The following is a 27,913-nucleotide window of genomic DNA, read 5'->3' on the forward strand; positions in this document are numbered from 1 at the left end:
TTCCGATATTTACAGGAAACTATCATTTTTCTTCTAAAGAATACTTTTGCAAGGCACTGTAAGTTTAACAAGTGAAACCTCCACCCTTTCTTCCCCTGACTCGCCGTAAAATGGTTTGGAAGAATACCACAGCAGGTAAAATACTGACTCATAACTACCCAACTTAAACCCACAGAAAATGTAAAGTATCCCTTTATGTTATCCCAATTTAATTTTAATTTCACGTCCTGGGGCCCACCAGCAGGCCACGCACTTGTCACAAAGAGAGGGAAAACGTGTGACAAAGAGGGGGGTCTCTGTGGGTGGATAGATGGATGGATGACCCTACTGCTCCCCACCCCAGCTGTCTGCTCATTTCCTGACTTCCCCACCCTGCCCCCGGTGCCATGGCGTCCAGCGAGGAGGACGGCACGGTGGAGGAGAAGGAAAACAACAACAAGAAGAGAACAAAAAGTTCCCTCATAACAGCATGGCTCACTTTCTACAACATCGCCATGACAGCCGGGTATGTTCCTTTAGTCCACCCCCCTGTCTTCCTGCCGCTGCCTATTAATAAGAAAGCCGGATAAGTTTGCCGCTCCCTAAAAAACTGTAAGCGTGTGTTGCTGTTTATAGGACTGAGCCTGTGTGTGTGTCAGCCTGAAAGTGCCTGTTCAGCCTTTAGGATTTAGCAGCTGCTTGGCTGCTTTTTTTTTTGGACAAATATTTGGTAGAGAGTGGTTCTGAGTAAAAGACGGGTTTAATAAAAAAACCGGCGGGGAGGTTTCGGATTAAGTGGTCAGAAAATGAATGAACAGCGGCTGGTTTGAAGTGACAAGCTGGTGTTGGAGCCGTGTCCAAATAGGGCTGACTGCATGTTGTCAGCGTCAAGGCCCGATGTGAGTCCCACAGTCGCGGTGATAAGTATAGCCGGACTGAGCTGCTGCTGCTGACACTGGAGCCCAGTCTGGGACAGCAAAGCGCTTAATGAGCAGATTTAAAAAAAACAAAATATCTGTCAGGCTATGGCGTGTTTATAAGATCAAAACCTGAAAAGCAAATTATAATTTTAGTTATTATGTTATTAGATCAGATTGGCAGAGTGCTTCCTGAATAGGTTTTTTTTTTACATGTTCAGATCACAAAAGGTTATGTAGTGTCTGTGCAACCAATAACTTTAATGTATTTTATTTGGATCTTATGTGACAGACCAGGGGTCAGCAACATTTACAGTCCAATGAGTAGGACTGCTGAATATATAACAATTAGCCAATAATGTTATCACAATATCAAGGTACACAACATGCATATCACAAAGAGTGACCTGGACTGCAATTAGCTAATTAAGTACCAATCATTACAGTTTCCTTTGCCAGTAATATATTTAGTGACACATGTTATTTAATGCAGCATAAAAGGTTTTAGAAGCTATACGGAAAGGCGGTTAAGCCATTAAGAAACTACAACTAGGTTGTTTCAAAGCCAAAACAGATGTAAGTCAGAAGCAGTTTTTTCCATAAAAAGAGATGGAAATATTAAAATCTATTTTTTCTCAGAGGCTGGATAGACTATTTCCACTTGGGTCTGTGTTTACTTTGAAGCCAAAGCAGACGTCATTAGCACCTTTTAATTTTTTGTTTATTTGTTGAAAGTCAAATCAGTATTGCAACAGATGTTGGATGTTACATTTTTCCCAATATCAAAAAGTCATTTTGGCCTCCTACTAAATAAAATGTGTTTAGCAGGGGTCTGCAACATGCAGAGCAGCACAAAATATGAAGATAAAGGTAATTAATGTTTATGTTGTTTTCATAAAATATTTGCATTGAATATCCACAATGGTATGAGATTAATATTGCAAGGATTTTTTTTGCGTAATTGTTTTGTCAGTTGGTTGTCAGGGTTGATTGACATAATTTTTCCATAAATAGAAAAAGATGTATCATCCTCTTTTGGTCAGTTTTTCTTTATTTTGAAACCTAAAAATAGAAATAAAATACCTATTCTGGAAGAATTAAAAAAAACTATAGTAGATATTTAGAAAATATTTCTTCAAAGGGTCATGTTTTTGCAACTCTAAAGAAATTTTATTTAGCTCAAGCGATGTCAAATTATTGTACTTTGGGTTGAAAAGGTTGCTAGTCTAGAGCCTACATTACCTTTTGAAGAAAGATAATCTAAAATGTGATTGTTTCATAATTAAATGTAAGAAATGCAATTTTATATCTAATTTTAGGTCTTATGACAAAGAAATACACCAGACTTGTACAATAAGCAGGGACGTGCACAGATAGACACGAGGTGGTGCAAGAGCACCTGCCATTTTATCCTATGGACAAAATAAGTGCCCTCCTTTTTTTTTTTTTTACAGTGTATAGTGTGGGGCCCAAGGTAAAATTTCTGAATTTAAAGGCCCATAATACCAGTGCCCCACATTTTGAAATTTTGATCGACAACTACCCCCCTTCCAACCAACACACATACGTGTCCCGCCTCGTGTGTCTCTCAACGGAGACGGGCTGCAAGCAGAGTGGAGAGGTGGACGTGCGCTGGTGCAGCTTACCTCTTCTCTCCTCCCCTCCGCCGTCAGATAGAGCCCAGACCTGCCGACAGGCCGGCTAACCATCCAGGTAACAAACAAAACGCATATACTTGCTTCCTAAATTTCAGATGAAAAAGTTAGAACTTCACTTGCCACCATTTTATCTAAACAGAACAGGCCAATAAATGGCATACCTTTACCCGCTATGTCTTCTATAGCCGCCACCGGGCGCCAGGAGAATGTCTACAATTTATCTCTTAGATTAAATTAGAAGAAATAAATAAATTCAAATCTATCTCATAGATGTCGGTAATACATTTGTTATAATGGTCCCTGATGACTTCTGTTTGGCTCATGTTTTTTTTTTTTTTATTGCAAATACGGCCAAATGAGCTGGTTAACATTACAATTCATACAATACTAAAATACCTTTAATAAAGTTCAGTAAATGTGGGGCATGTAGGCTAAGTTGTATTTTCTACTTCTGTGTCTGTAAAAATGATGATGTGATCAGAATATTTTATTTTCTAAATAGCAGACATCTTATCAGTTCTCAGGACTTGTAATCTCATTCATTTTTATTCTCTAAGAATAATTTCTGTCATGTATCACACTGGCTACATGCAGAAGTATAGATGATTCTTCTTATGATCATATTCTCTGCTGTTGGTTTCATTTTGACTATAAAGATTTTATAACTCATTTTCTGGGTATAGTTGATTTACACTGTAGAATGGTCACTGGTTACTCACATTTCTGAAGATAACTCATTTAGTGTGACCTACCTGGTAAATTTGGCAGTGTAACCTGCTTTGCTGCAACATAAGGTTATTTGGTGCAGAAGACATTTTGTGATAAACATACAGAATGATAAAGTCAAGACAAACACATTGTGCTCAGTGTGTAAAAAAAAAAAAGATGAAGGATAACGTAAGTTTCAAATTTGACTCAGGAAGTTCAGGTTGTGAATCAGTAATCTAACTTTAGTCAATCTATGATAATTTTGTTGCCTTATTAATCTTAAGAATTTTGTAAAATGCATTCTTCTTTTGAGTTTTTTTTTCCCGGGTGGTCATTTCCCTACATCCCACAGGACAGTTTGTTTTGCGGGTGCTTAGTAATACATATAAATTATGTTCATGCTGTGCCTGTAATGAATCTCACACTACAAAGGCAACTGACAGCTCCATGTGCCACGCACCTGCCCCCCAAAATGTCTGTGCACGCCACTGACAATAAGACTATAGAAATTGTTTTTGAAAAATGAAACTTGATGCCTCGTAGATAGAAACAAAAAAGATGGACTTTTTTTTTTTTTTAAGAGCCCTTTTGTTATTGAAATACTATGGAAATCTAACTTTAAGTAATAGGAAAATTGTAAGAAACGGTATTTTTTAGTTTTTATTCATTTTTTTTTTGTTTTTCCATTGATATTTTTTCTTTTATCTTTAATTATACAGGTAAATCTAATTGAGATACAAGGTCTCATTTTAGGAGCAAACTTAAAATCATTCATCTTAATGAAGCTGCACAGCTTCAGCTTAAGGTGTAACACTACTCAGGTCTTTATTACTTTTGGCCACAGTTAGGAAGAGCCATTGTGGGGCCCTAAAGAGCCACATGTGAGCCTTGAGGTACAGGTTGTAGACCCTTGTAATATACCAAAACAAAGTAGTGGATAATTGTGAGATGGAAAAACGAGAATACATGGCTTTCAATAATGTTGAAGATTAGGCAGGTGGCATGCATTTGTTTTTCAGGCTGCTTTTACTCTAATAGCTCTAAATAAATTCCACTTGCCTATGCAAGTCACCTAATTAGTATTTAATTGTGTGTAATTTCATCTCACTGTTTAATCTAGTAGTGGCAGCATCATGATCATGGTGATGGAATCCAGGTGCTCTCTACAAACACTTCTGCAACACCTCTTGGCAAAGCAAATCATAGTATTGTTTTTCTCTGGTCGATGTATAAACTATTTGTTCAGAGACAACCAAAAAATGCAATCAGTTGAGTTATAACAACATTTAGTTTCCCATTGAGGTTAAGAAAGCACTACTGAATTTAACACATTTATGTCAGCATATACAGTCATATTCAATAAATTAGATTATTATTGAAAAGTTATTTTATTTTAGTAACTCAGTTGACTAAGACACATTGTATAGATTAATCAAACACAGGCAGATGTTTCTAAGCTTTTATTTCAGTTAAATAAGATTATTTTCCGCTTACAGCTAATGAAAATACAACATTTAATATTAGGATATTACATCAGACAGATAAAAATTATTTTTTTATTCAGAAAAGTGGGCTTAATGAAATGTATGTTTAATTTCGACCTAACAATTTAATTTGGATATTTTGACTTAATAAAGTCTAGCCAAATATGTTTTTGCAAATTACAGTTTAAATGAATGACTCTTAAAATATTGTATCCCTCCAAATGTTGCAGCCTAGCAGTCCTTTGCTGTGATTGTAATATTGCACACTTTAAAGCTGTGATGATGGCAATCATGTGCTACTCTGTGTTGGTCAGTCTCATTAAATTCCAATAAAACACAGACGATTGAGGTAGTAACATGACAAAATGTGAAAAAGTTCTAGGGCTGTGAATAATTGTACAAGGCATATGCTCATGATGGATGTGAATGCCATATTATTTCGAGATTTTAATTCTTAATCTAACGATTCGTTTTTCAGGGTGAAATGATCATATAACATACAACTACAATGACTTTTAAAACCAACAATTAAGTGCACAGGGTAAAAATTATACATAGAGACATAAATATGTTGGACCACCTGTTTGCTGAGTATTGGACTATCTGTACGTTGTTGGACGTCACTGTGCCTCTCCAATGGCATCGACCATTTTGGTATCCAGGACAGCCGCTCCTCCATATCCCATCGAGCATTGCGACGGATATGACGAGCGTCCCAAGTCTGACGTCACAAGACGCTATATAGGAAGGCACCCGTTTTGAACACGCCGCTTTTCAGCTGGAAACCTTGACCCGGTTACTACGCAACTGAAGCATTCTCTTGAGAAGAAGAGGTCCCACGTGGAGTCTTCCTTTATTCTCCTTTGTTGGCCAACAAAAAATACATGAAAGAGGTTTCTGGAATGAGAAGGCCAGAAATTTCACTTTGCCGATTGAAGACGTGAGTTTAACACGTAACCAAAACCACGGAGTTTCAAGGAGACGCAACTTTCCCTCCTTGCCTGGTTCTAGTCGACTGCTGAAGGTCAGATCCTATTCTTCCTTTTCGTCAAGAAAAGAAGGCCAAAGGACGGGGACTGACCGCTTTCTTGGAGTTTAACTGCGGATGCGCAGCAACACCCCCCCCGTTCCCTCTCGCTCGCTGCCCCTGGAGGAAGCCTCACCAAGTAAAACCCATCTTTTATTTTAATCTTTTATTTCTTTATTAGAAGGTCTGGGCAGGGTCAGAGGTGGTAGAGCGATCACAATCGCTAGTTAGGATCTCATGTGTTCTGAACGATATGTGCATGTAACCTTGTTATTGAACTTTGATGTGTTATTTTGATATCTGGAGCCGCTGCGTTCCTAGCTTTGTGCGTGTTTTACCATCTGAGAGTCAACGCAGGTGCGCGGTAAGACTGGACTGTTAAAATAACCTCATGGTGAAATTCACCATTTTCCCTTGTCTCCAATCTCACTGCTCGCTAGCTTGCCGCCAAAAGTTTTATAACTCTTTGTCCGTTCAGGAGTTGGGGGAAGTTTTATGATCGGATATCAATGAGTACAAGGGAGCTGCCCCCCCCCCCACTCACCACCACACCCCTTCGTCATATTCTCATTCCTTCTTTTTGCCATAACTGCTGGTTGATTCAACACCCACTGCTGTTTGCTTTATTTTGCTTAGTTAGATGTGTTACCCTTGTTATGTAGAATTTTGCATGTTGAGTAGGTAAAGATTAATAAATATTCACATAGATAAAAAGAGAGCGTTTTGTGTTCATTGTGTGCAAAAATGATTCGTCAGTCAAGATAAGGTTAAAAGTTCCACACGTTTCGGCAGAAACGGTCGATTAAGCAGTGACCTCTCCGGCAATAGTTATTAATTATTATGGAGTATTTAACGGTTGTAATTGTCAAAGGCCTTGAGCCACAATTACAACACCAGAAACATCTCTGGTCTCGATTCGTAAATGAGGATTTTGGTTAAGAAATTGATTTTGTCAAATTATGATTTTTAACTATAATTATTGATCAAGATTAATCAATCAAAAATCATATACATACAGGGGTTGGACAATGAAACTGAAACACCTGGTTTTAGACCACAATAATTTATTAGTATGGTGTAGGGCTTCCTTTTGCCGCCAATATATTTTAAATTCATCTTGGGAATGACATATACAAGTCCTGCACAGTGGTCAGAGGGATTTTAAGCCATTCTTCTTGCAGGATAGTGGCCAGGTCACCATGTGATACTGGTGGAGGAAAATGTTTCCTGACTCGCTCCTCCAAAACACCCCAAAGTGCCTCAATAATATTTAGATCTGGTGACTGTGCAGGCCATGGGAGATGTTCAACTTCACTTTCATGTTCATCAAACCAATCTTTCACCAGTCTTGCTGTGTGTATTGGAGCATTGTCATCCTGATACACAGCACCGCCTTCAGGATACAATGTTTGAACCATTGGATGCACATGGTCCTCAAGAATGGTTCAGTAGTCCTTGGCACAAGTATTGGGCCAAGGGAATGCCATGTTGGCTATAGCAGCCCAGCCGTGTATATTGACCCTGTGGAGCTCCCGACGGACAGTTCTGGTGGAAACAGGAGAGTTGAGGTGCACATTTAATTCTGCCATGATTTGGGCAGCCATGGTTTTATGTTTTTTGGACACAATCCGGGTTAGCACCCGAACATCCCTTTCAGACAGCTTCCTCTTGCGTCCACAGTTAATCCTATTGGATGTGGTTCGTCCTTCTTGGGGGTATGCTGACATTACCCTGGATACCGTGGCTTTTGAAACATCACAAAGACTTGCTGTCTTGGTCACAGATGCATCAGCAAGACGTGCACCAACAATTTGTCCTCTTTTGAACTCTGGTATGTCGCCCATAATGTTGTGTGCATTTCAATATTTTGAGCAAAACTGTGCTCTTACCCTGCTAATTGAACCGTCACACTCTGCTCTTACTGGTGCAATGTGCCATCAATGAAGACTGGCTACCAGGTTGGTCCAATTTAGCCATGAAACCTCCCACACTAAAATGACAGGTGTTTCTGTTTAATTGTCTAACCCCTGTACATTTACCTACATCTTCTCTTAATTGGAGAGATGGAATAAAAAAACTGCTTTAGGTTTTCCCCCTGTTTAATAAATATTCCTTAGTAAGAGCTGATCAGCAAATAGTCGTTTTATCTGACTAAATTGCTTTGATTTCTTTGTATGTGTGTATTACTTGGCTTGTTTCTGGCATTCAGTATGAGTTCTATGTCATTGGCCACATTAGAAATATTTTAACTGAGAAAAGTGTTGACATACCCAATACTTATTTTTTCCACTGTATCCACTGTTTGCTAAAACATGTGAAGGCAGATCTGGAATAAAATTTTACCATTACCTCAATGATAAGGAGCGAATTCTTGCTATCCTGGCCCCGCTTTTAATTTCATAACGGCACCAGGTGACACATCTTTACTTTCTGTTTACTGGACATATAATACAATATTTTTGTACTGAAGGTTTTATACAAATAAATTCCAACAAAAAGTAAATTGCAGTAAATCTCCTCTATGAAACAATTTATAGCTCATCAGAATTTTAGGTTTAAGTGTTTTTTTTTTCTAGCTCAAAACACAGAATTACACCTGATAAATCTACCCTACAAGACTTGTCCCAAATTGCAACCTAGATTTTTTTATAGCATTCTCTCTATAATGGCTTCTTGCCAGTTTAAAAAGCTAGTTTTGTGGAGCACTGAAGTAATATCGATCAATTGCTTTTAATTTCTCATTCCCTCCATTTGCTACACTATTCCAGTAATTTCCTGGTGATAAACTTACCTATTTGTTAATGTTTACTTATGTATTTTATATGTTTTGGGGAAAATGACTTGGTGCACACTGCTGAAAAAAAAAATCCAATATACCATGATGCAAATGCAAATAAAATTTCTTGACGCTTGAAGTTTACCTGTTGACAGATTCTCCCACCTGAGCTGTGGATATTGTTTGTAACTGTGCTATTCCAGATGGGGGATCAAAGAGTTCTCCGTGAAATGTTCAAAGCTTGTAATTTTAAAACTCACCCTGCTTTAAACCTTCCCTTTATCCCTGACCAGTCTGCTGTGTTCCTTGGTCTTCGTGAGACTGTTTGCTCATGAATGTTCTCTAAAAAATATTGGAGGCCTGCACATATCTTATGTACGTACGCTGATATTATATAAAACACAAATTTACTCTCGGAGGTGATTTGTTAAACTGGATTTTATATAGGAGTGTCAGCGTGAAGGGGGGTGAATAGAAATTCAGTATACACTACTTTGTGTTGGTTTATCATGTAAAATCGCAATTAAGTACAATGAGGTTAGTGGTTGTAACATGATGAAACCAGCAGCTTAATTTAAGTCATCTTCACACTTTCATGCAAAAGATGTACAACTTCTTGTCTGAATTAGTGAACCAAAAGGTATCTTTCTATCAACAAGGTTAAGCGAAAAATGTGCTGAAGCTTGTGGAAAATCTTTCAGACAAATCTAATACCACTGTGATTTCTAAACCATTTTGTCTTAGTGTGATAAATTCCTTGACTGGGATTGTATTCATGTGAGATGGTACGGACGGTTGTTCCTTTCCACTGTTGCCACATGCTTGCTTAGTATGAGGAATTGCAAAAAAGTCAATGACTCAGTGCAATCAGCAGGGCTTCTATAGAAAACATCATAGTATTTGACATTACAAACTGAATTTGACTGCACTGTATCACAACTACCATTGCATTGGTGTTTGTATGTATACATCAACCAATCCTAATGCAGTCCTTACTGTGCCAGCTGCATGGGAACTTGTTTCTTATTGTATAAAAATACCATCTGTTGTGGCAAGTTATTGACTCTTAGGAGCAGCATGGCTTTGTTTGGACAGGATTTATTGTTTTGGGTTTGTTCTTTCTGCAGGTGGCTGGTTCTGGCAATCACAATGATGCGCTTCTACATCCAGAAAGGAACACATAAGGGTCTCTACAGAAGTATAGCAAGGACGCTCAAGTTTTTCCAGACCTTTGCATTAGTTGAGGTAAGAGTTTGTAACATAAAAAAACCCTTTAATTTACTAAGTCAAAGAGATGGTTAACTCTAATTGCTTCACTCTGTGTCATCCAGGTGGTACATTGTGCTGTCGGTATGTGAGGATGGTCTTCATTGTTTTCCTAATTTGAACCCATTACATACATTTCAGGATATGCCCAGGTCTTGAATTACTTTCCTCTTGCTCTGCTGCAGGAATCGTGAGGACTTCTGTGATTGTAACTGGAGTTCAAGTGTGTTCAAGGATTTACATGGTTTGGTTCATCACCAGTAGCATCAGACAGGTAAATATCACACAGATTCGTTCCAACTAAATGATGTACAATTTTGTTTCATTTCTGGATCTTTCTGCATTAGTATCTACTCTTATCCAGTGTACTCTTATCCAGTGTCATGGCTGAATGTTTTTAAAGTGACAGAAATATTGTGTTTTTTTATGATATATTTAAAAATTCAAGTTTCAAAGGCTTTTATTTGTAATGACATCACATTTATGCAAAAAGGCAATACTTACTATTAATAGTAAGTATAATGTTATGTTTATAAGAGACATGGGTGGTGCTCCTTTTGTTTCCACACCATGGTTGACTGTTTATTTGAACAGTAATATTTCCAGATAGCCAAATTTTTAATTTTTGTTTTCGAGGAAAAGGTGTTGTAGCCTTTTTTTCCAGCCAGCTGACCAGCAGTGAATAGCAACATTTGGGGGTCGGGGCATTGCCTTGAAACTCCATGCCTCATATAACTGGTGTGACTTTGGCACTTTCTCTGGCATCTAAATAAAAGGACTCTCTACTTTAACTTTTTTTATATTAGCAGTTTTAAAACCGAGTCTTGACATCGGTAACAGGCTCATCCCAAATAATCTGAAGTAAAGTTAATCTGATAGATATTTTGATAGACTTTTTTCTTAGGTAGATTTACCTTTCTTGGCGGCGTTCTTGTCATTCAAAACACCTTATCTCACTGTGTACAAACTCCCCCCCTGCTACCAATGTTGAGCAAGCTCTGCACTGGCAGCAACACAATGAAGCAGACACCTCAGTGGGAGGCAGTCTGGGCACTTGCTGGACAATTTTAGGCTTCCAGTAAACATTCATCCCTACAACTGAACCTCTCACCTTGATGTTCTTGGTCATCCTTGATCAAGTACAATATTGTTAGTATCATTTTCCACAGGCCATAAGGCCATAAGTCATAAGCCATTTTAATGCAAACCGATGTTGCTTTTGGTGGAAACCATTGCTAAGTTAGAAAGACAATGATTGCAAGCACATGTACCCTTCTTTTATAGCAGTAAATCTGCTAATCAGATTGATGAAGTAATTTCACTTTTTATCAGCTTCACCTGTGTTTTACAGGTCCTTCTCAAAATATTAGCATATTGTGATAAAGTTCATTATTTTCCATAATGTCATGGTGAAAATTTAACATTCATATATTTTAGATTCATTGCACACTAACTGAAATATTTCAGGTCTTTTATTGTCTTAATACGAATGATTTTGGCATACAGCTCATGAAAACCCAAAATTCCTATCTCACAAAATTAGCATATCATTAAAAGGGTCTCTAAACGAGCTATGAACCTAATCATCTGAATCAACGAGTTAACTCTAAACACCTGCAAAAGATTCCTGAGGCCTTTAAAACTCCCAGCCTGGTTCATCACTCAAAACCCCAATCATGGGTAAGACTGCCGACCTGACTGCTGTCCAGAAGGCCACTATTGACACCCTCAAGCAAGAGGGTAAGACACAGAAAGAAATTTCTCAATGAATAGGCTGTTCCCAGAGTGCTGTATCAAGGCACCTCAGTGGGAAGTCTGTGGGAAGGAAAAAGTGTGGCAGAAAACGCTGAACAACGAGAAGAGGTGACCGGACCCTGAGGAAGATTGTGGAGAAGGGCCGATTCCAGACCTTGGGGGACCTGCGGAAGCAGTGGACTGAGTCTGTAGTAGAAACATCCAGAGCCACCGTGCACAGGGGTGTGCAGGAAATGGGCTACAGGTGCCGCATTCCCCAGGTCAAGCCACTTTTGAACCAGAAACAGCGGCAGAAGCGCCTGACCTGGGCTACAGAGAAGCAGCACTGGACTGTTGCTCAGTGGTCCAAAGTACTTTTTTCGGATGAAAGCAAATTCTGCATGTCATTCGGAAATTAAGGTGCCAGAGTCTGGAGGAAGACTGGGGAGAAGGAAATGCCTAAATGCCAGAAGTCCAGTGTCAGGTACCCACAGTCAGTGATGGTCTGGGATGCCGTGTCAGCTGCTGGTGTTGGTCCACTGTGTTTTATCAAGGGCAGGGTCAATGCAGCTAGCTATCAGGAGATTTTGGAGCACTTCATGCTTCCATCTGCTGAAAAGCTTTATGGAGATGAAGATTTCATTTTTCAGCACAACCTGGCACCTGCTCACAGTGCCAAAACCACTGGTAAATGGTTTACTGACCATGGTATCACTGTGCTCAATTGGCCTGCCAACTCTCCTGACCTGAACCCCATAGAGAATCTGTTGGATATTGTGAAGAGAACGTTGAGAGACTCAAGACCCAACACTCTGGATGAGCTAAAGGCCGCTATCGAAGCATCCTGGGCCTCCATAAGACCTCAGTAGTGCCACAAGCTGATTGCCTCCATGCCACGCTGCATTGAAGCAGTCATTTCTGCCAAAGGATTCCCGACCAAGTATTGAGTGCATAACTGTACATGATTATTTGAAGGTTGACGTTTTTTGTATTAAAAACACTTTTCTTTTATTGGTCGGATGAAATATGCTAATTTTGTGAGACAGGAATTTTGGGTTTTCATGAGCTGTATGCCAAAAATCATCCGTATTAAGACAATAACAGACCTGAAATATTTCAGTTAGTGTGCAATGAATCTAAAATATATGAATGTTAAATTTTCATCATGACATTATGGAAAATAATGAACTTTATCACAATATGCTAATATTTTGAGAAGGACCAGTATATATAAATCTATACAGAAATTATTCAATTTTCTGTCAGGACAAAAATATAGTGATGTTGCATCATCATGAAGTAAATTTGTAGGCTAGGAATGCCAATTCTGATATTTTGTTCTCTGCAAGGTCATTTTGAAACAACAAAAACAGATCTCATGTGCAGTTATGTGATCAATTAATTATTTCTATTAGGAGCTAAGGTGATGTAACACCGTGTGTGTGAGAGAGATTAGCCTGTGTTACACGGCTCTACAGTCAAACGCCCTGCTCACAATTTTAAACAAAGACAGCGTGATTACCATGTGTATTTCCTCTTGAGTTAAAAACTCTAATCTGTGAAGTTTCTTACAGATTTTCTATACTTCCAAATCCAGTGTGATCTACAAAAGGCAGTAGGACTCTTCAACTGGATTCAGGGTTACTTTGCAGTTTGGGAAAGTCAGTAATTTGTATTTTCCAAGGTCTGGATTAGCATGGAAAACGAAAATAAGAGTTTGGAAAATTATAATATATTTATTTGATCTCACATGTAATTCTCTATCCCATTGTCTAATTTTTTATCCTTCATTCCTTGTGTCCGTCCTTTATTCCTTCCTTGTCTTTTTTTTCTTTGTTTCTTTTTTAGCCATTTTATAGCTTTCCTCACTCCCTTCTTTGTGTTTTTCCTTCTTTCCTTGTGTCCTTCTTTACTCTGTTTCCTTCCTTTTTTTTCTTCCTTATGTCCTACCTAATTCTGGGTTGTTGCCAGCCTGGACTGATTATAGATAAATAGATACATTTCTGAAAGCTTATAACCGATCAAGGCTGGACAAGCGTAGAAAATCGGATAATATTGATCAGCTCATCAGTTGATTTGTCGGTGCATCTCTATTTTTTAGAGGTAGATTAGTTGTAATTGAACTTTTTCATATATCCTTTAGAATTATCAGTGAAGTGCCAAAGTATTTGCATTAAGCATACTTAGAAGACATATTGAAAGGCAGCACCTACCACTGTAATGGGTGTTAATCTGTACATTTTGTTGAAGATCCAGAACGAAGAAAGTGTAATCCTTTTCCTGGTCGTGTGGACGGTGACAGAGATTACCAGATATTCTTACTACACCTTCAACCTGCTCCACCACCTGCCGTACTTCATCAAATGGGCCAGGTGGTGACGCCGTCCTCGCCCTTGCCTCTAATGATCTAACATTAGAGTTATGCATACTTTTTGCAAGCATGCTGGTCTGATTTGGTCATTTTATCTGTGTGCATTAGTCATCAAACATCTTTCACAAAGCGCTGTGCATGTACTTTGTTATAGCAATTCAACAGGAATTATCTGCATGTGTTTTAAACAAATCCTGTAACAACATTCAATGTTTGCATCCCTAACTATCTAAAATGCAGGAACGCTCCCAGCTGTAGACGGAAGTCATGCTTTCCTTCTGCTGTATGTGATCACTTGTGACGTGGTGACTCCCCCCACTCACAGTAGCTCACCTGAAACTGGAGACGTTTGAGGGAACATCAGATGCTGATATTAGTGTTTTGACACTGATAGTGGTCTAAACACACTTATCTCACAGCATGGAGAGAGCCGTCAAGCATCTGGAACAACAGTCTACCAAACATTTTCATACCCTGTAACCCTTTCCACATTTTATTACGTCACAGTCACAAACTTTGTTGTATTTTACTGGCATTTTATTTGATAGACAAACAACAAGTAGCGCATAGCTGTGAAGTGGCAGCATCCTGCTGTGGAATACTTTTCTTTTTACTTATCTGCTTTTAGTTATTTATTAAAAAAAATAGGATGTCAGTTATTGCATTTAATTAAATACAGTATTCTGTTGATGACCTCCCAGTCTTTGGGGCTGACAGACCTCTTTGCCATCACCCTAATTTAAAGCTCCCTCCAGAGATTCAATGCAGGACTACTGCTGGGCCTCTTTAAATCATTAGCATTACTTCCAGTCTACAGAAACACGGTGAAAAAATTCAGAGATCACTTTAAACCTAAATCTTACAAAGTTATGTATAGTTTTGGTACCTTGAACCTTGCAACAGTATTTGCAGGAAAAGGTTCCTGGGTGTTCAAGACTACCTCATGAGGACTATACAATCGAGGCACGTGATGTCGCCCGGTATTGCGGAGCCAGGGTCCCACCCTGGAGCCAGGCTTGGGGTTGGGACCCATCAGAGAGCGCCTGGTGGCTGGGTTGCTCCTTTCGGGACCCGGCCGGGCCAAGCCCAAAGGAGAGACGCCATCCCCCAGTGGCCCCACCACCTGCAGGGGGAATTGTGAGGGAGCGGTGCAAAGAAGATTGGGTGGCAGACGAAGGTGGAGACCTCGGCGGCCCGATCCTCGGATGCTTAGGCTGGCTCTAGGGACGTGGAATGTCCCCTCACTGGGGGGGAAGGAGCCTGAGCTTGTGCGGGAGGTTGAGCAATATCGACTAGAAATCACCTCCAAGCACAGCGTGGCTCTGGAACCCATCTCCTCAAGAGGGGCTGGACTCTCTTCTACTCTGGAGTGGCCCACGGGGAGAGGCGGCGGGCTGGGATGGGTTTGCTTGTTGCCCCCACGCTCAGCCGTCTCATGTTTGGGTTTAACCCAGTGGATGAGAGGGTCCCATCCCTGCGTCTTCGGGTTGGGGACAGGTCTCTGAATATCGTTTCGGCCTACGGGCCAGACTTCAACGCCCACGTGGGAAACGACAGTGACACCTGGAGAGGCGTGATCGAGAGGAATGGCCTCCCTGATCTGAATGAGAGTGGTGTTTCGTTATTGGACCTCTGTGCTAGTCACGGATTGTCCATAATGAACACCATGTACAAGCATAAGAGTGTACATCAGTGCACTTGGCACCAGGACACCCTAGGCAGGAGGTCAATGATCGACTTTGTTGTCATATCGTCAGACCTTCGGCCACATGTTTTGGACACTCGGGGAAGAGGGGCTGAGCTGTCCACTGATGACCACCTGGAGGTGGGCTGGATCCACTGGAAGAGGAGAAAGCCGGACAGACTTGGCAGCCCCAGGCGCATAGTCATGGTCTGCTGGGAACATCTGGTAGAGCCCTCGGCCAGGGATGTATTCAACTCCCACTTCCGGGAGAGCTTTGACCAGATTCCGGGGGATGTTGGAGACATAGAGTCCAAGTGGACTATGTTCTCCGCATCTATTGTCGATGCGCAGCCGAGTGTGAAGCGGCTGGGATGAAGATCAGCTCCTCCAAGTCCGAGGCCATTGTTCTCGACCGGAAAAGGGTGGCTTGTCCTCTTAAGGTTGGAGGGGAGTTCCTGACTTGAATGGAGGAGTTCAAGTATCTCAGGGACTTGTTCACGAGTGAGGGAAGAATGGAGTGGGAGATCGACAGACGGATCGGTGCGGCTGCCACAGTAATGGGGGTTGGCCACGTTGTGGTGAAGAAAGCTGAGCCGAAAAGCGAAGCTCTCAATTTACTGGTCGGTCTACCTTCCTACCCTCACCAATGGCCATGAACTTTGGGTCATGACCGAAAGAACGAGATCCCGGATGCAAGCGGCTGAAATGAGCTTCCTCCGTAGGGTTGCCGGGCACTCCCTTAGACATAATGTGAGGTGCTCGGCCATCCGGGAGGGGCTCGGAGTAGAGCCGCTGCTCCTCCACATCGAGAGGAGCCAGTTGAGGTGGCTCGGGCATCTATATCGGATGCCTCCTGGACACTTTCCTCGGGATGTGTTCCAGGCACGTCCCGGCTGGCCTGGGAATGCCTTGGGCTCCCCCCGGAGGATCTGGAGGAGGTGTCTGGGGAGAGGGACATCTGGGTGTCTCTGCTGAGTTTGCTGCCCCTGCAACCCGGCCCCGGATAAAGTGGAAGACGACGAGTACGAGGGTTCTTGGGTCTACAGACCTTTGTGTTAGAGGGGCGTAATACAAATACGTGTTACACTTTTCTGTTTTATTTTGTACAAAATATTGAAAATGTTTTTTTTTCTTTAACTTTACAGTTATGCACTGCTCTATGTTGATCTCCTGATAGACACTGTTGTTGGACCACATGTGCTGAATATTGGACCATTCGCACGTTGCTGGACCCTACCAGGCCGTTTGGCGTCATCGGCCATTTTGTATCCCAGGATAGCCCGCTACTACGAATCCCAACGGCCACCGCAGCTGACATGATGGGGCGTCCCAAGTCTGACATCACGGGAAAGCATATATGAAGGTGGTCCCTTTAAAGCTTTGCTTTTCATGCTGGAAACCGGACCAGTAACTGAAGCGCATCTCTGGAGAAGAAGAGGTCCCACGTGGATTCTTCATTTATTCTCCTTGGCCAACAAAAAATTAATGAAAGAGGTTTCTGGAATGAGAAGGCCAGAAATTTTACTTTGCCGATCGAAGATGTGAGTTTAACACGTAACCAAAAACCACGGAGTTTCAAGCAGACGCAACTTTCCCTCCTTGCTTGGTACTAGTCGACTGCTGACGGTCAGACCATATTTTTCCTTTTCGCCAAGGAGGCCGAAAGACGGAGATTGACCACTTTCTTGGAGTATAACTGCGGATGCGCAGGTGCTCTTCAACCCTTTTTTTCCTCTCACTTGCCGCCCAGAAGGAAGTCTTCAACAAGTAAAATCCACCTTTTATTTTTATTTCTTTATTAGGAATAGTTTGGGCAGGGTAGAGGAGATTTAGTGCGATGTAGAATCGTCACTTATAGTCTAATGTGTTCTGAATTGTATGTGCATGCCATTGTTCTTTTGAAACGTGATTACTGTGGTTTTCTGAGGCCGCCAAGTCTCGCAAGATTGTGCTTTTACTCTGCGAACACCTGAGAGCAGGTGCGCTGTGAAACTGGACCACTATAATAACCTTATGGTGAAAATCAACCATTTTCTTTGTCTTCAACTTCGTGTTTTATGAGTTGCCGCCAAACGTTTTATAACCCTTTGTATTCTGTAACATCCCCAGCGGTGGGGGAAGGTTTATGACTGTCTGTATCTCACTGTGCTACAATTTCGGGCGGGCTGCGCTCCCAAAGCTTTGTTCAACCATATTCCCTTTGTATTTTGCCATAACTGCCATAACTGCTGATTTGATCTCATACACACTCACTGCTGTTTTTATTTTTTTTAGTTAGATATTTTACCCTTCTGTGTAGAACTTTGCTTGTTTGATTAGGTGAAGATTATTGAATCGGAATAGCGAGGTGAATCTGGCGGTTGATTCACTAAAGATTATCGTAGATAAAGAGAAGTCGTTTGTGTTTATTTTGTGCAAAAGTGATTTGTCAGTAAAGATAAGGTTAAAGTTCCCCACGTTTCAGCAGAAACAGTTGATTAAACAGTGACATCTCAGGTAATGGTTATCAATTATCAGTATTTAACGGTTGTAATTATCAAAGGCGTTGAGCCACAATTAAAACACCAGAAGACATCTCTGGTTTCAATTCATAAATGAGGATTTTTGGTTAAGAAATTAATTTTTTCAAATTACGATTTTTAATTATAATTATTGATAAATATTAATTAATCAATAATCATAATCCCAACACTGTTCATACACCTCAATAACACAGAGAGACATTACTCTTACTCTTTGATACACCATCCACAGTCCTATCTGTAAGACCCCCATGCTTCATTATTTTTACATCCTGTGTCCTTTATGGGGCCTATCCAGGCCACCCTTTTGTTCCGTCTCTGGTAATGATTCTGTCACCCTCAGAAAAACTCTCCTTCTCCATCGCCCAACCCCACTCTTCATGTCTTTCTTTAAGTGTGGAAGAGCCAGGCCCCCAGAGAACGGCTCATGTTCAGCTGCTCCCGTTTTTAAGACCGTCTGTTTTGGTCATGGAATGTTCAGCCGATGTTTCTCTCACATCCGCAGAGACGCTCCCCCGAGTCTTTGCCTCTTTCTCCACTAATCTCCGCTGTCCTGGGTCGTGCCATGTTGTCATAACTGCAGAAGTTGGCACATTTGCCTACAAATGTACATAGTGACAGGACAGAAAACATAACAGCATTTCTTTCTGTTTTTGACCACTTGAGTTTTGCAGAAAAGTTTTAAACCACCAGTACTATCTCTATATTTTGCTTTAAAGGAACCCAAATTTATTGTGAAGTCTTAATCAATAGTTCTTCAGATTTCTTAGAGGTCTTTCAAAATTCTTCTTTATTCCTGACCATTGAAGCATATTTTGTAGTGTGTGTTTAAAAATGGTGAAAGTTGAAATGTGGAAGACAGATGAAGTGCCACTCCTAAAACAGTTATTGACAACAAAGGATGTTTTTCACAAAAATATGCGTATCTTTTAAAGGGCTTCACGTTTAACATGTTACATCCTCAAATTCATTGTGTTTTATTGGATTTTGTTTGTGATAGACTACTGCAACGTAGTACATGATTGTGAAGAGGAACAAAATGATGCATGGTTTTACATTTTGACAATCAATTGCATTTAGCCTCCCCGCGTCAGCGATTTGCAGAACCACCTTTGGATGCTTTTACAGCTGAAGTCTTTTTGGTATATTTCTACCAGCTCTGCACATCTAGAGACTGGTTTGTTTTTCTGTTTCTTTGCAAAATAGCTCAAACCCAGTCAGAATGGATGGAGAATATCAGTTGCGCACATCGGTTTCACTAACTTACAGATTCCCCTTTTATTTAGATTTTGACTTTGACTGGGCCATTCCAACACATAAATATGCTTTGATCCAAACCACTCCAATGTAGTTTTGGCTTTACATTTAGGTTCATTGTCATGCTGAAAGGTGAAACACCACTCCACTCACAAAGTTTTCTTTTAGCCTCCAACAGGCCTAATTAATGAATTAAGGTATAACAATTACTACCATGGCTGCAGGTGTGGAGAAACTTGACTGTCCTGACCTCAACCGTCTTGAGCATCTTTGGAATGAATTAGAGTAGAGGCTGATTAGAGGCTGAACAGACTCCTAAACCTTGTGGAAGATATTTACAAAATAGTAAAAGTTCCTATTGCTAACAACGATGTGTCCATCAACAAATTGGACCTCATAGATAAAAAATAGGATGTCATCAAAGTTCATGTCTATGCAATAGTAGACAAAAACATTTAGTTTGCTTGTGTATTCGTAGTATTGTGTATTTGGTGCTTTTCACTTATTTAGTTAAATATCAGTAAGTAGTGTCTTAGTGACTGTCTGAGAGAAAAAAATACCTAAAGAAAGTTTAAAATGCAGTCTGTAACAGTAGCACTTTGTGTAAATTCAAGTGTTACTATGTTAAATACTCAAAGTGCATTCAGTCACAGTGCAGTTATTGTTGTGAACTGTTGTCTGAGGTCAAATTACAGCCACAGTCTGATCCTGCAGCTTGAGTCACTATCTCTGTACTACAGTTTCCTGTTGCGTTGCTGGTCAGTTCATGTAGGGCACAAATTCTATTTATTATGCTCTTAAACAGATCAACTTACCAGCTTTTTTTAATTTTGCTGACTTGGCATGTTGATTAGCATAACGGGAATAATCAGACCTTGAATCTATTTATCTGTGTTGGCAAACTTGTATTGTGTTCTCAAAAAACATATTCTGTGTCTAAATGCAAACAGCAATGTCTGAGGTCTGAAAAGTGTGGTTTACACTCTGCGTTTATTTGGTTTTGTTGGAACTCCATACCCAGAGGGCAACATTGAAGAAAACGGAGATTTTTTCAAGCGCTTTCACACAAATACACCAGATTATTGTACCAGTGGGAAAAAAGTTAACATTTATTTATTTTGGATTTAAATGTAGGCATTTCTATAATCCTCCACAATTTGAACCTGATGGTCATGGTAGGTTTAAACTACTTTTATTATCATTATTATTCCTACTCTGATTATTAGCTTAAGTATCACAGGACAAGAACGTTGACCTGCTTTCACCTTTGGTGCGAGAGAGCAATGTGCCCAGTTGAACTCTGAATGGTTGGCAGAACAGTGAACAGGCAGAATTTTATGAGCACTGACAGATGTAGTGAACTACACTAATTATATCCTTATTGTAGTACCTGTTCAAATGTGATGTCTGTTGGATAGCAAGTGAACAGTTTGTCTTCAAAGTTGATATGTACGAAGCAACAAAAAAGTACAAGCATGAGCATTTGAGTGAATTTGACATGGGCCAAACAGTGGTGGCTAGCTGACTCGGTAAGAGCAACTTCAAAGCTGCTGCTTCTCTGACGTTTACCTGGTCTCCTGGGATTAAAGGATTAAACAGTGGTGAACATGAGACTGGGTTGTGGGTAACCCAGTCTCATTGATGCATACTGCATTGCAGCTTGTTTTGTATAGGGCTGCATACATGCTGAGCTCTGTCCATTGCCTAAAACACAAACAACGGGCACAGGAGCCTCAGAACTGGACCACGGACTATTTGAACAAGGTGCCCTGGTGATATGAATGATCTTTTTCCCACATCAGGTTGAATGCAAGGTGCGACTGTCTCTTTTACGTGGGAACTACATGGCACCAAAATGCACTATGGGTGGACAGCAAGCATGTAGAGACAATGTGATGCTTTGGGCAATGCTAGGAAAACATTGTTGCTGACCATGTACACACTTTGATGGATACAATATTCCTAAATAGCTGTGACCTCAATCAGCAGGATACTCAACCTTTCCACAAAGTAAAGATGGTCCAGGAAGGCTATTGAGAACCACAACAAGTTTCAGTGGTTGACTTGGGCTTTAAACTCCCCAGATCTCAATCTAACATTGCATCTGCGGAATGTTTTGGACAAACAAGTCAGATCCATGAAGGTCCCTTCTCACAAATTACAGAACTTAAATGATCTGCTGCGAACATCTTTGTCCGATTTACGTTAGCTAGTAGAGTCCATGCCTCATAGAGTCAGGGCTGTTTTGGCAGCAAAAATGGGAATAACACAGGTGATCATAATGTTATGCCAGATCTCTGTCACAGAAGCAACTGCTTTCAGTGTACTATGCCAGGCTAAGTATACACAGGTTGTTTTAATGTTTGCAGTTGCCGGATCGCTGACAGGAGCTTGGTTCTCGGAGGGTACAGTGCGCCCTCTTCAATTCCGAGATCTGGTGGTTGACTTAATACGCAGCCAGTTGAAGCATAGATAAACATTGGTAATTCACCCTAATTGCTAAACATAGCTGGTCTAGTTTTATTTATGGTTGAATAAGGATTCTTGACATTTTTAACTTGGAAACTTTCCGTGGTAATTAACAGGAATATATGAGACTATGTGATAATCCTGGAATTTCAAATACTGACAGTTAGACTTTAACCTTTGAATAAAGTTGGGGAAATGTATTTTCCACAACTTTACTTTTACTGAAATTGCACTTGAATTTACCTATGCACTTGCTATGCAATTGCACAATTACATGCACATAGCCACCTTCCTGCAAGGGTGTTAAAAGCCACTCCCCCTACATGAACTTTGCATTGCTCCATACCATGCACAGATGATTTATCGAACCTGGGACTGTTGTAGCCTCATATTTGAGCCCCTGGATGGCATAAAGTGAAAAGGCTTTAATTATATTACTGGGAATATACAGTTCTCAAAAAAATAAAGGAATACTTCTTAATCAGAGCATAAAATAACAATATCAAGTCACCTAAACTTGTGGATCTAGTCAGTTCAGCAGTAGAGGTGGTGTTTATGAAATTAGAAACAGGTGCATTAAAGGGGCAACAATGAGACGATTCCAAAAACAAGAATGGTTTTGCAGGTAGAGGCAAAAGAAATGTTTTCCCTTTTTCTTCTTTTCAATAGTTTTGCATTTGACCAGGGTTAGTGTCACTAATGGTAGCATGAGGCTATACCTGGACCCTACAGAGGTTGCACAGACAGTCCAACTCCACCAGGACAGTACATTAATACCATTGCCATTGCCTAAAGATTTGCTGTGTCTCTGTGACAGTCTCAATAGCATGGATGAGATTACAGGAGACGGGCAGTAGGAGAGCTGGAGAGGGCCATTGAAGGTTCTTAACATGTCAGCAGGACCAGTATCTGCTACTATGTGTGAAGAGGAACAGGATGAGTACCTCCAGGCCCTACAAAGTGACCTACAGTAGGCCACTGTAATGAATGTCTTTGATCAAAGTGTTAGAAACAGAATTCTTGAGGGTGGCCTGAGGGCCGGACGTCCTCTAGTAGGCCCTGTGCTCACTGCCCGGCACCGTGGAGGTTGACTAATAGGTTTGCCACTGGCGCCCTGGAGCTCAGTGATGCTATCCATCATCTCATAAGGAGTATGCCCTGACGTCAGGCATGAATGCAAGCAGGTGGCTGCCATACAAACTACTGGGTACAAATTTTAATTTGCTTCAGTGACTTTTTAGCAAACTGGACTAGCCTGTCACAGCAGTTTTTTAGTTTTAATGTCTGTGTGACATCGGATTAAACCCTGTGGGTTGATAATTTTTCATTTTGCATCCTTTTGCTCATAACACATTAACTCCATACGAGTATGGCTATCCAGCTTTTTCAATTGAGATCTGATGTGTTTTCAACATGTTTCTTTAATTTGTTTGAGCAGCGTATATCGGATGCATGCTATTAATGATGCAAACTTGCAGATATCACTTGGATGCAGTTTTTTTCTAAATTATCCTCAGTTTCCATTTCCCCAAATAAGTAATCATCTATTTCCCAGAATTTCTGTGGAGCGTTTACAGCTTGTAATTTTTCCAATGTTACCTATGACTAGTGGTTTGATCAAAAAGTCATCAACTTGTGAAAGAAATCATGATGGCCCTGCATGCAAGTATGCTCAGTTGTTCTAACTATGTGGTAACCATACTGTGTTCAACTGCATTTGGCTGTAACTTCAGCTAGAATTAACAGATATCCTTTTCTTTTTTTGCAGATACAACTTGTTCATTGTCTTGTACCCGCTGGGAGTCGTCGGAGAGCTGCTCACTATTTACACCGCTCTGCCATTTGTGCGTAGGTCTGGAATGTACTCCATGAGGCTTCCCAACAAATATAACGTGTCATTCGACTACTACTACTTCCTCATCATCGTCATGCTGTCCTACATCCCACGTAAGGAGAAATGTCTTTCCTATGCTTGCATCCGCTGGTTTGTAAATGTTCTAAAATATGTGACCTAACAGAAAATTCATCACACATAATATATTTGAACTGAATAAGATGGATCTAAATGTTTCCTAGCTTCTACAGGTGAAAAGATGACTCTTAGGTAATGCTATTGACACCTTGTAAAGCTTCTGATATCTTTACTACTGTTTAGGAGCCATGTTACAACCAGTACTTAAAGTAGACATTATCAGTATTAACAAGGGCTGCTTAATATATAGAATTACAATTGTCACTGCAATATCAGTGTGAGCAATATCGCAAGACCGCAGTTGCAAATTACTGTTTAAATGCAATATTTGGTAGGTTATCATATTTCAAATGTCATGCATCCAATCACTGCATATCGACAAAATGAGGCAACCTGGGCTCAGTGGGAAGAGCAGTCATCTTGCAATTTGAAAGTTGTTTCCAGACTTTATTTTCCTTTCCCATTTATTCCCTTTTGTCCTCTCTTACTTCCTTGTATTTTTTTTATATCCTTCTATTCATCCTTCCAAATGTCTTTCCTTCCTTCTTTCCTTCCCTTAATCCTTTATTCCTTTCTCCCTCATGTTCTTTCTTTCTTTCTTTCTTTCTTTTTCTTTCTTTCTTTCTTTCTTTCTTTCTTTCTTTCTTTCTTTCTTTCTCGTTGCTGCTTTTTGCCATATTTAAAACCTCCTGTCTGCAGTTTATACTTATATTATACAAAGGAGACCAAGGATTAGTAACTATAGAAGTAGAAGTCTGGACCTGCAAGATGTGTGGAAACCTGATTAATGCAGACCCCCATGAGCAGCTCTGCTGGTAGCCAACACAAGGAGCCCACAAGATCCTAAGAGCACAGGATGGGGTGACAGCACCACCCTGAGACAGGAAAGAGCAGTTACACTCCAGTTAAAATAACTCAGGGTTATTACTAGCCTGTATCTGTGGAAACTGGTTTTGATACGGAGAGCATTCAGCTCTCGAAACTAAGTGTTTTTCAGGAATGGTCTTGCTGTTTTTGGCAAGATGACATTGTGTGTCTTTTACCATAGCTTGACTTCATGTATTCAGTAATGGGCAAACCTAGTACATTGCCTTATTTTCACAACCCTCGAACTTTCACACATTTTGTCTTGCTAAAATGACAATCTTCAGTGTATTACATTAGCATATTATGTAAACGACCAACACAAAATAGTGTGTAGTTATGAAAAATTTTATAAATAAAAAACTGAAAGGAGCTCATTCCTTTTTATTCCTTTTACTTCACTAGCCTAAATAACGTCACCTAATTAGCAAATATTCCACTTAAATATGAGGTCTTTTGTTCAAAATTAGATAATGAAACAAGACAATGATCTTAAACTGTGCAGAAGCAAATGTCTCTGTCCCAATGATCCAAAGTAATGCTGTAAGTAAAAGTAGGCCAAAACCCTTCCACAAAAACAAGGCAGCCTTACAGAACACTAATACTTCAAGTCACTGCTGCATCAGATGGGTCCACAGGTTTTTTGAACCATAGGGTGTACTTAGTTTTTCATGTAACTGTTGGCAGTTATTGAAACGTTTTTCTATTAGTGTAACAGAGCCATGTTGCACACAGTTACTCATACAGCTATAAAGATGAGCCAATTGTTTAAACAAGTGTTAATCCATCATATTAATTTGCATAATTGGCCTCAAACTGTTAAACCTAAGTGCTACTTAGGAGGTGATTAATCAGGGCGATACATGAAAATGAAATATGTCACTCAAGATTTTTTTCTCCCTTATTAAAAGTACCCTATCAAAAAACCTGACTCTTAATGTCTCTTAATGCATTTATCCCAAGTATAAATGCCTCTGTAGGTATCTGGCTAAAACAAATCTACGTTTGTCATCTTTGTTTCAAAACAAAGATGACAAAAAGATGAAACAATAGTATGCATTTGTATTCAGCCTACCTGAGCATTAAAGGGTATGTCTTATAAGCTGGAAGTTAAGTCTTTGGAAAATGGCTTGAGCTTAGTCAGATTGGATGAAGAGCATCTGTCAATATACATTTTAAAGTTCCAATTGGATTTAGGTCTGGACTTTGACTGGGCCACTGCAATGCATACAATGGTTTGATCTAAATTAATATACTGTAGCTCTGGTTGTATGTTTGGAGTCATGTTTCTGTTGAAAGATGAAGTTCTGCACCAGTTTGGCAGCATGTAAACAATTTTCTTCTAGCATTGCTTTATATTTAGCTCCAACCATCCTCCAACCAACCCTGTAAGAAAATATCCCCACAGCATGATGCTGCCATTACTGTATTTCACTATGAAGATTGGGTGCTCAGGGTGATGTGCAGTGTTTCTTCAGCCTATAGTATAGTGCATGTTGGACAAAAAAGTTCAATTTTGTTCTCATTTGAGCAGGGCACCTTCTTCCACATGTTTGTTGTGTCCTCTACGAGGCGTGCTGCAAACTGCAAACAGGACTGCTCTTGTCTTCCTTTTGTCTTTCCACACTTCCACAAATGCCAGATTTGTGGAGTGCAAGACAAAAGGTAATATTGTTGACAGATTCTCCCACCTGAGCTGTGAATCTCTGCAGCAGAGATTGCAGAGATTCACAGCTCCTCCAGAGTTGCCACTGGCCTCTTCTTGCTTGGCCTGTCTGTTCAGGGGGACAGTTATGTCTTGATAGGTGTGAAGAGTAATACTCTTTTAAATGATTTAGGGGCAATGGAGTGAAAGTGGCTGAATAAAAATGTATGCCAGAAGGAAAGACGTTGTTTTAATGCACTGTATTGATTTAAAAGCCAGTAGTCATTGTTATGTTTTTATTCTCGCAGTCTTTCCTCAGCTCTACTTGCACATGCTGCGACAGAGGAGGAGGGTGCTCCATGGTGAAGTCATAGTGGAGAAGGATGACTAGACGTGCACCACCTCATCCGTTTGAGCCAGCCTGCCTCCACATCACCCTCACCTAACCTCCGCTCCACCCACTCACCCCCAATAAATCTCACCTTTTCTTTTTGGCTGTTGGCATTCTTAACCGCAAGGGACCGGAAGAATAGCTAACGACCCGTCTGACGACCAGCAATGATGATGAAAACTGGCACAAATTCCTGTCTGAACGGTTATTTGGCAAGATGTTTACAGTTTTGGAGTTGTGTCTCAGCTTCTGAGAGATCTGGATTCTTTCATTCACCCATTGGCTTTACATCTCACTGCACCGAAGAGAAACTGAGCCACATCACTGCATCGCAACATGAGGCATGAGAAGAATTGTGGAAGGAAGATTGTACGTTGTGTGCTCTGAATTGTCCCTTAGCCCAACAAATTGGCAGAGTTTAAAAGCAATGTGGCTGCACAGATCATGGTTCAAAAAGTTAAATCATACCTCAACAATAAATCTACATTTATACAAATGTGCTGCTGCTTTTGTGTATATTTGTTTTACCTTTTGTGTAAATTATGCAATGTGAAATCTTAAACCACACACCGTCTCACTTAGAGCAAGCACAGCTCCAACTTAACTCTGTCTGCTTGGCTCAGCTTGTGCTTTGTTTTAATATGTTGATGTTTACTGTGTCCACCAGACTTTCTAGGAGTCGTCGCAGAAATAAAAGTGTGTATAACATCATTTTTAGATTTCTGTCAGCTATCTAAGTCATCGTTCTGCATCTCGTTTTGTGTTTTAACGTGTCCATACTCTTAGAAAGGTAGTTAGCCACGATCGTATTAAAGGTGCTATTGTTAAGATCTTTTCAATCTTCTGTGCAGCTGAAGTAGAGACTGTGATTGGAGTTGACCTAAAGCAGGAAAGCAGGATGTGAAATGACTCGAGAGGAAATGTTGGTCAATGATCTGAATGGACTGTGGTTAATCAAAGAGAATCAACAATTTTGCTTATCATCTGGGTTAAAAGAAAAGAGAGAGAATAAACCCTAAATGTTAAATCCAATGGAAAGATATTTTAAAAAATGTGATAATACCTTTTTGTGCAAAATAAATAAACTCAATTCTTCAACAGCGAAGAGAGTTTGTGATGAACTTTGGTTAATCTGTGTAGAAATCAAACAAATCTTAAAGGTTTGGTGGATTTAAGGGTGAGATTTCCC

General features: G+C 40.2%; 1 protein-coding gene across 2 annotated transcripts; it reads left to right on the forward strand.

Moving 5' to 3' along the window:
• Window positions 1-348: 348 nt before the first annotated feature.
• On the forward strand, window positions 349-27,829 carry hacd1 (3-hydroxyacyl-CoA dehydratase 1). Of its 2 annotated transcripts, XM_047350563.1 has the most exons (8): window positions 377-505; window positions 2,351-2,609; window positions 9,677-9,794; window positions 9,881-9,899; window positions 10,001-10,089; window positions 13,800-13,921; window positions 23,621-23,799; window positions 26,642-27,829. In XM_047350563.1, the coding sequence occupies exons 3-8, from the start codon at window positions 9,699-9,701 to the stop codon at window positions 26,722-26,724; spliced, it is 588 nt and encodes a 195-aa protein (XP_047206519.1). In that variant the 5' UTR covers window positions 377-505; window positions 2,351-2,609; window positions 9,677-9,698; the 3' UTR covers window positions 26,725-27,829. The 2 variants fall into 2 exon arrangements, with proteins under 2 accessions (XP_047206518.1, XP_047206519.1); XM_047350562.1 differs by lacking the exon at window positions 2,351-2,609 and having other exon boundaries at window positions 349-505.
• The last annotated feature ends 84 nt before the right edge of the window (window positions 27,830-27,913 follow it).

Source organism: Girardinichthys multiradiatus, chromosome 21 (genome assembly GCF_021462225.1).
Source record: "Girardinichthys multiradiatus isolate DD_20200921_A chromosome 21, DD_fGirMul_XY1, whole genome shotgun sequence".
Taxonomy (NCBI): domain Eukaryota; kingdom Metazoa; phylum Chordata; class Actinopteri; order Cyprinodontiformes; family Goodeidae; genus Girardinichthys; species Girardinichthys multiradiatus.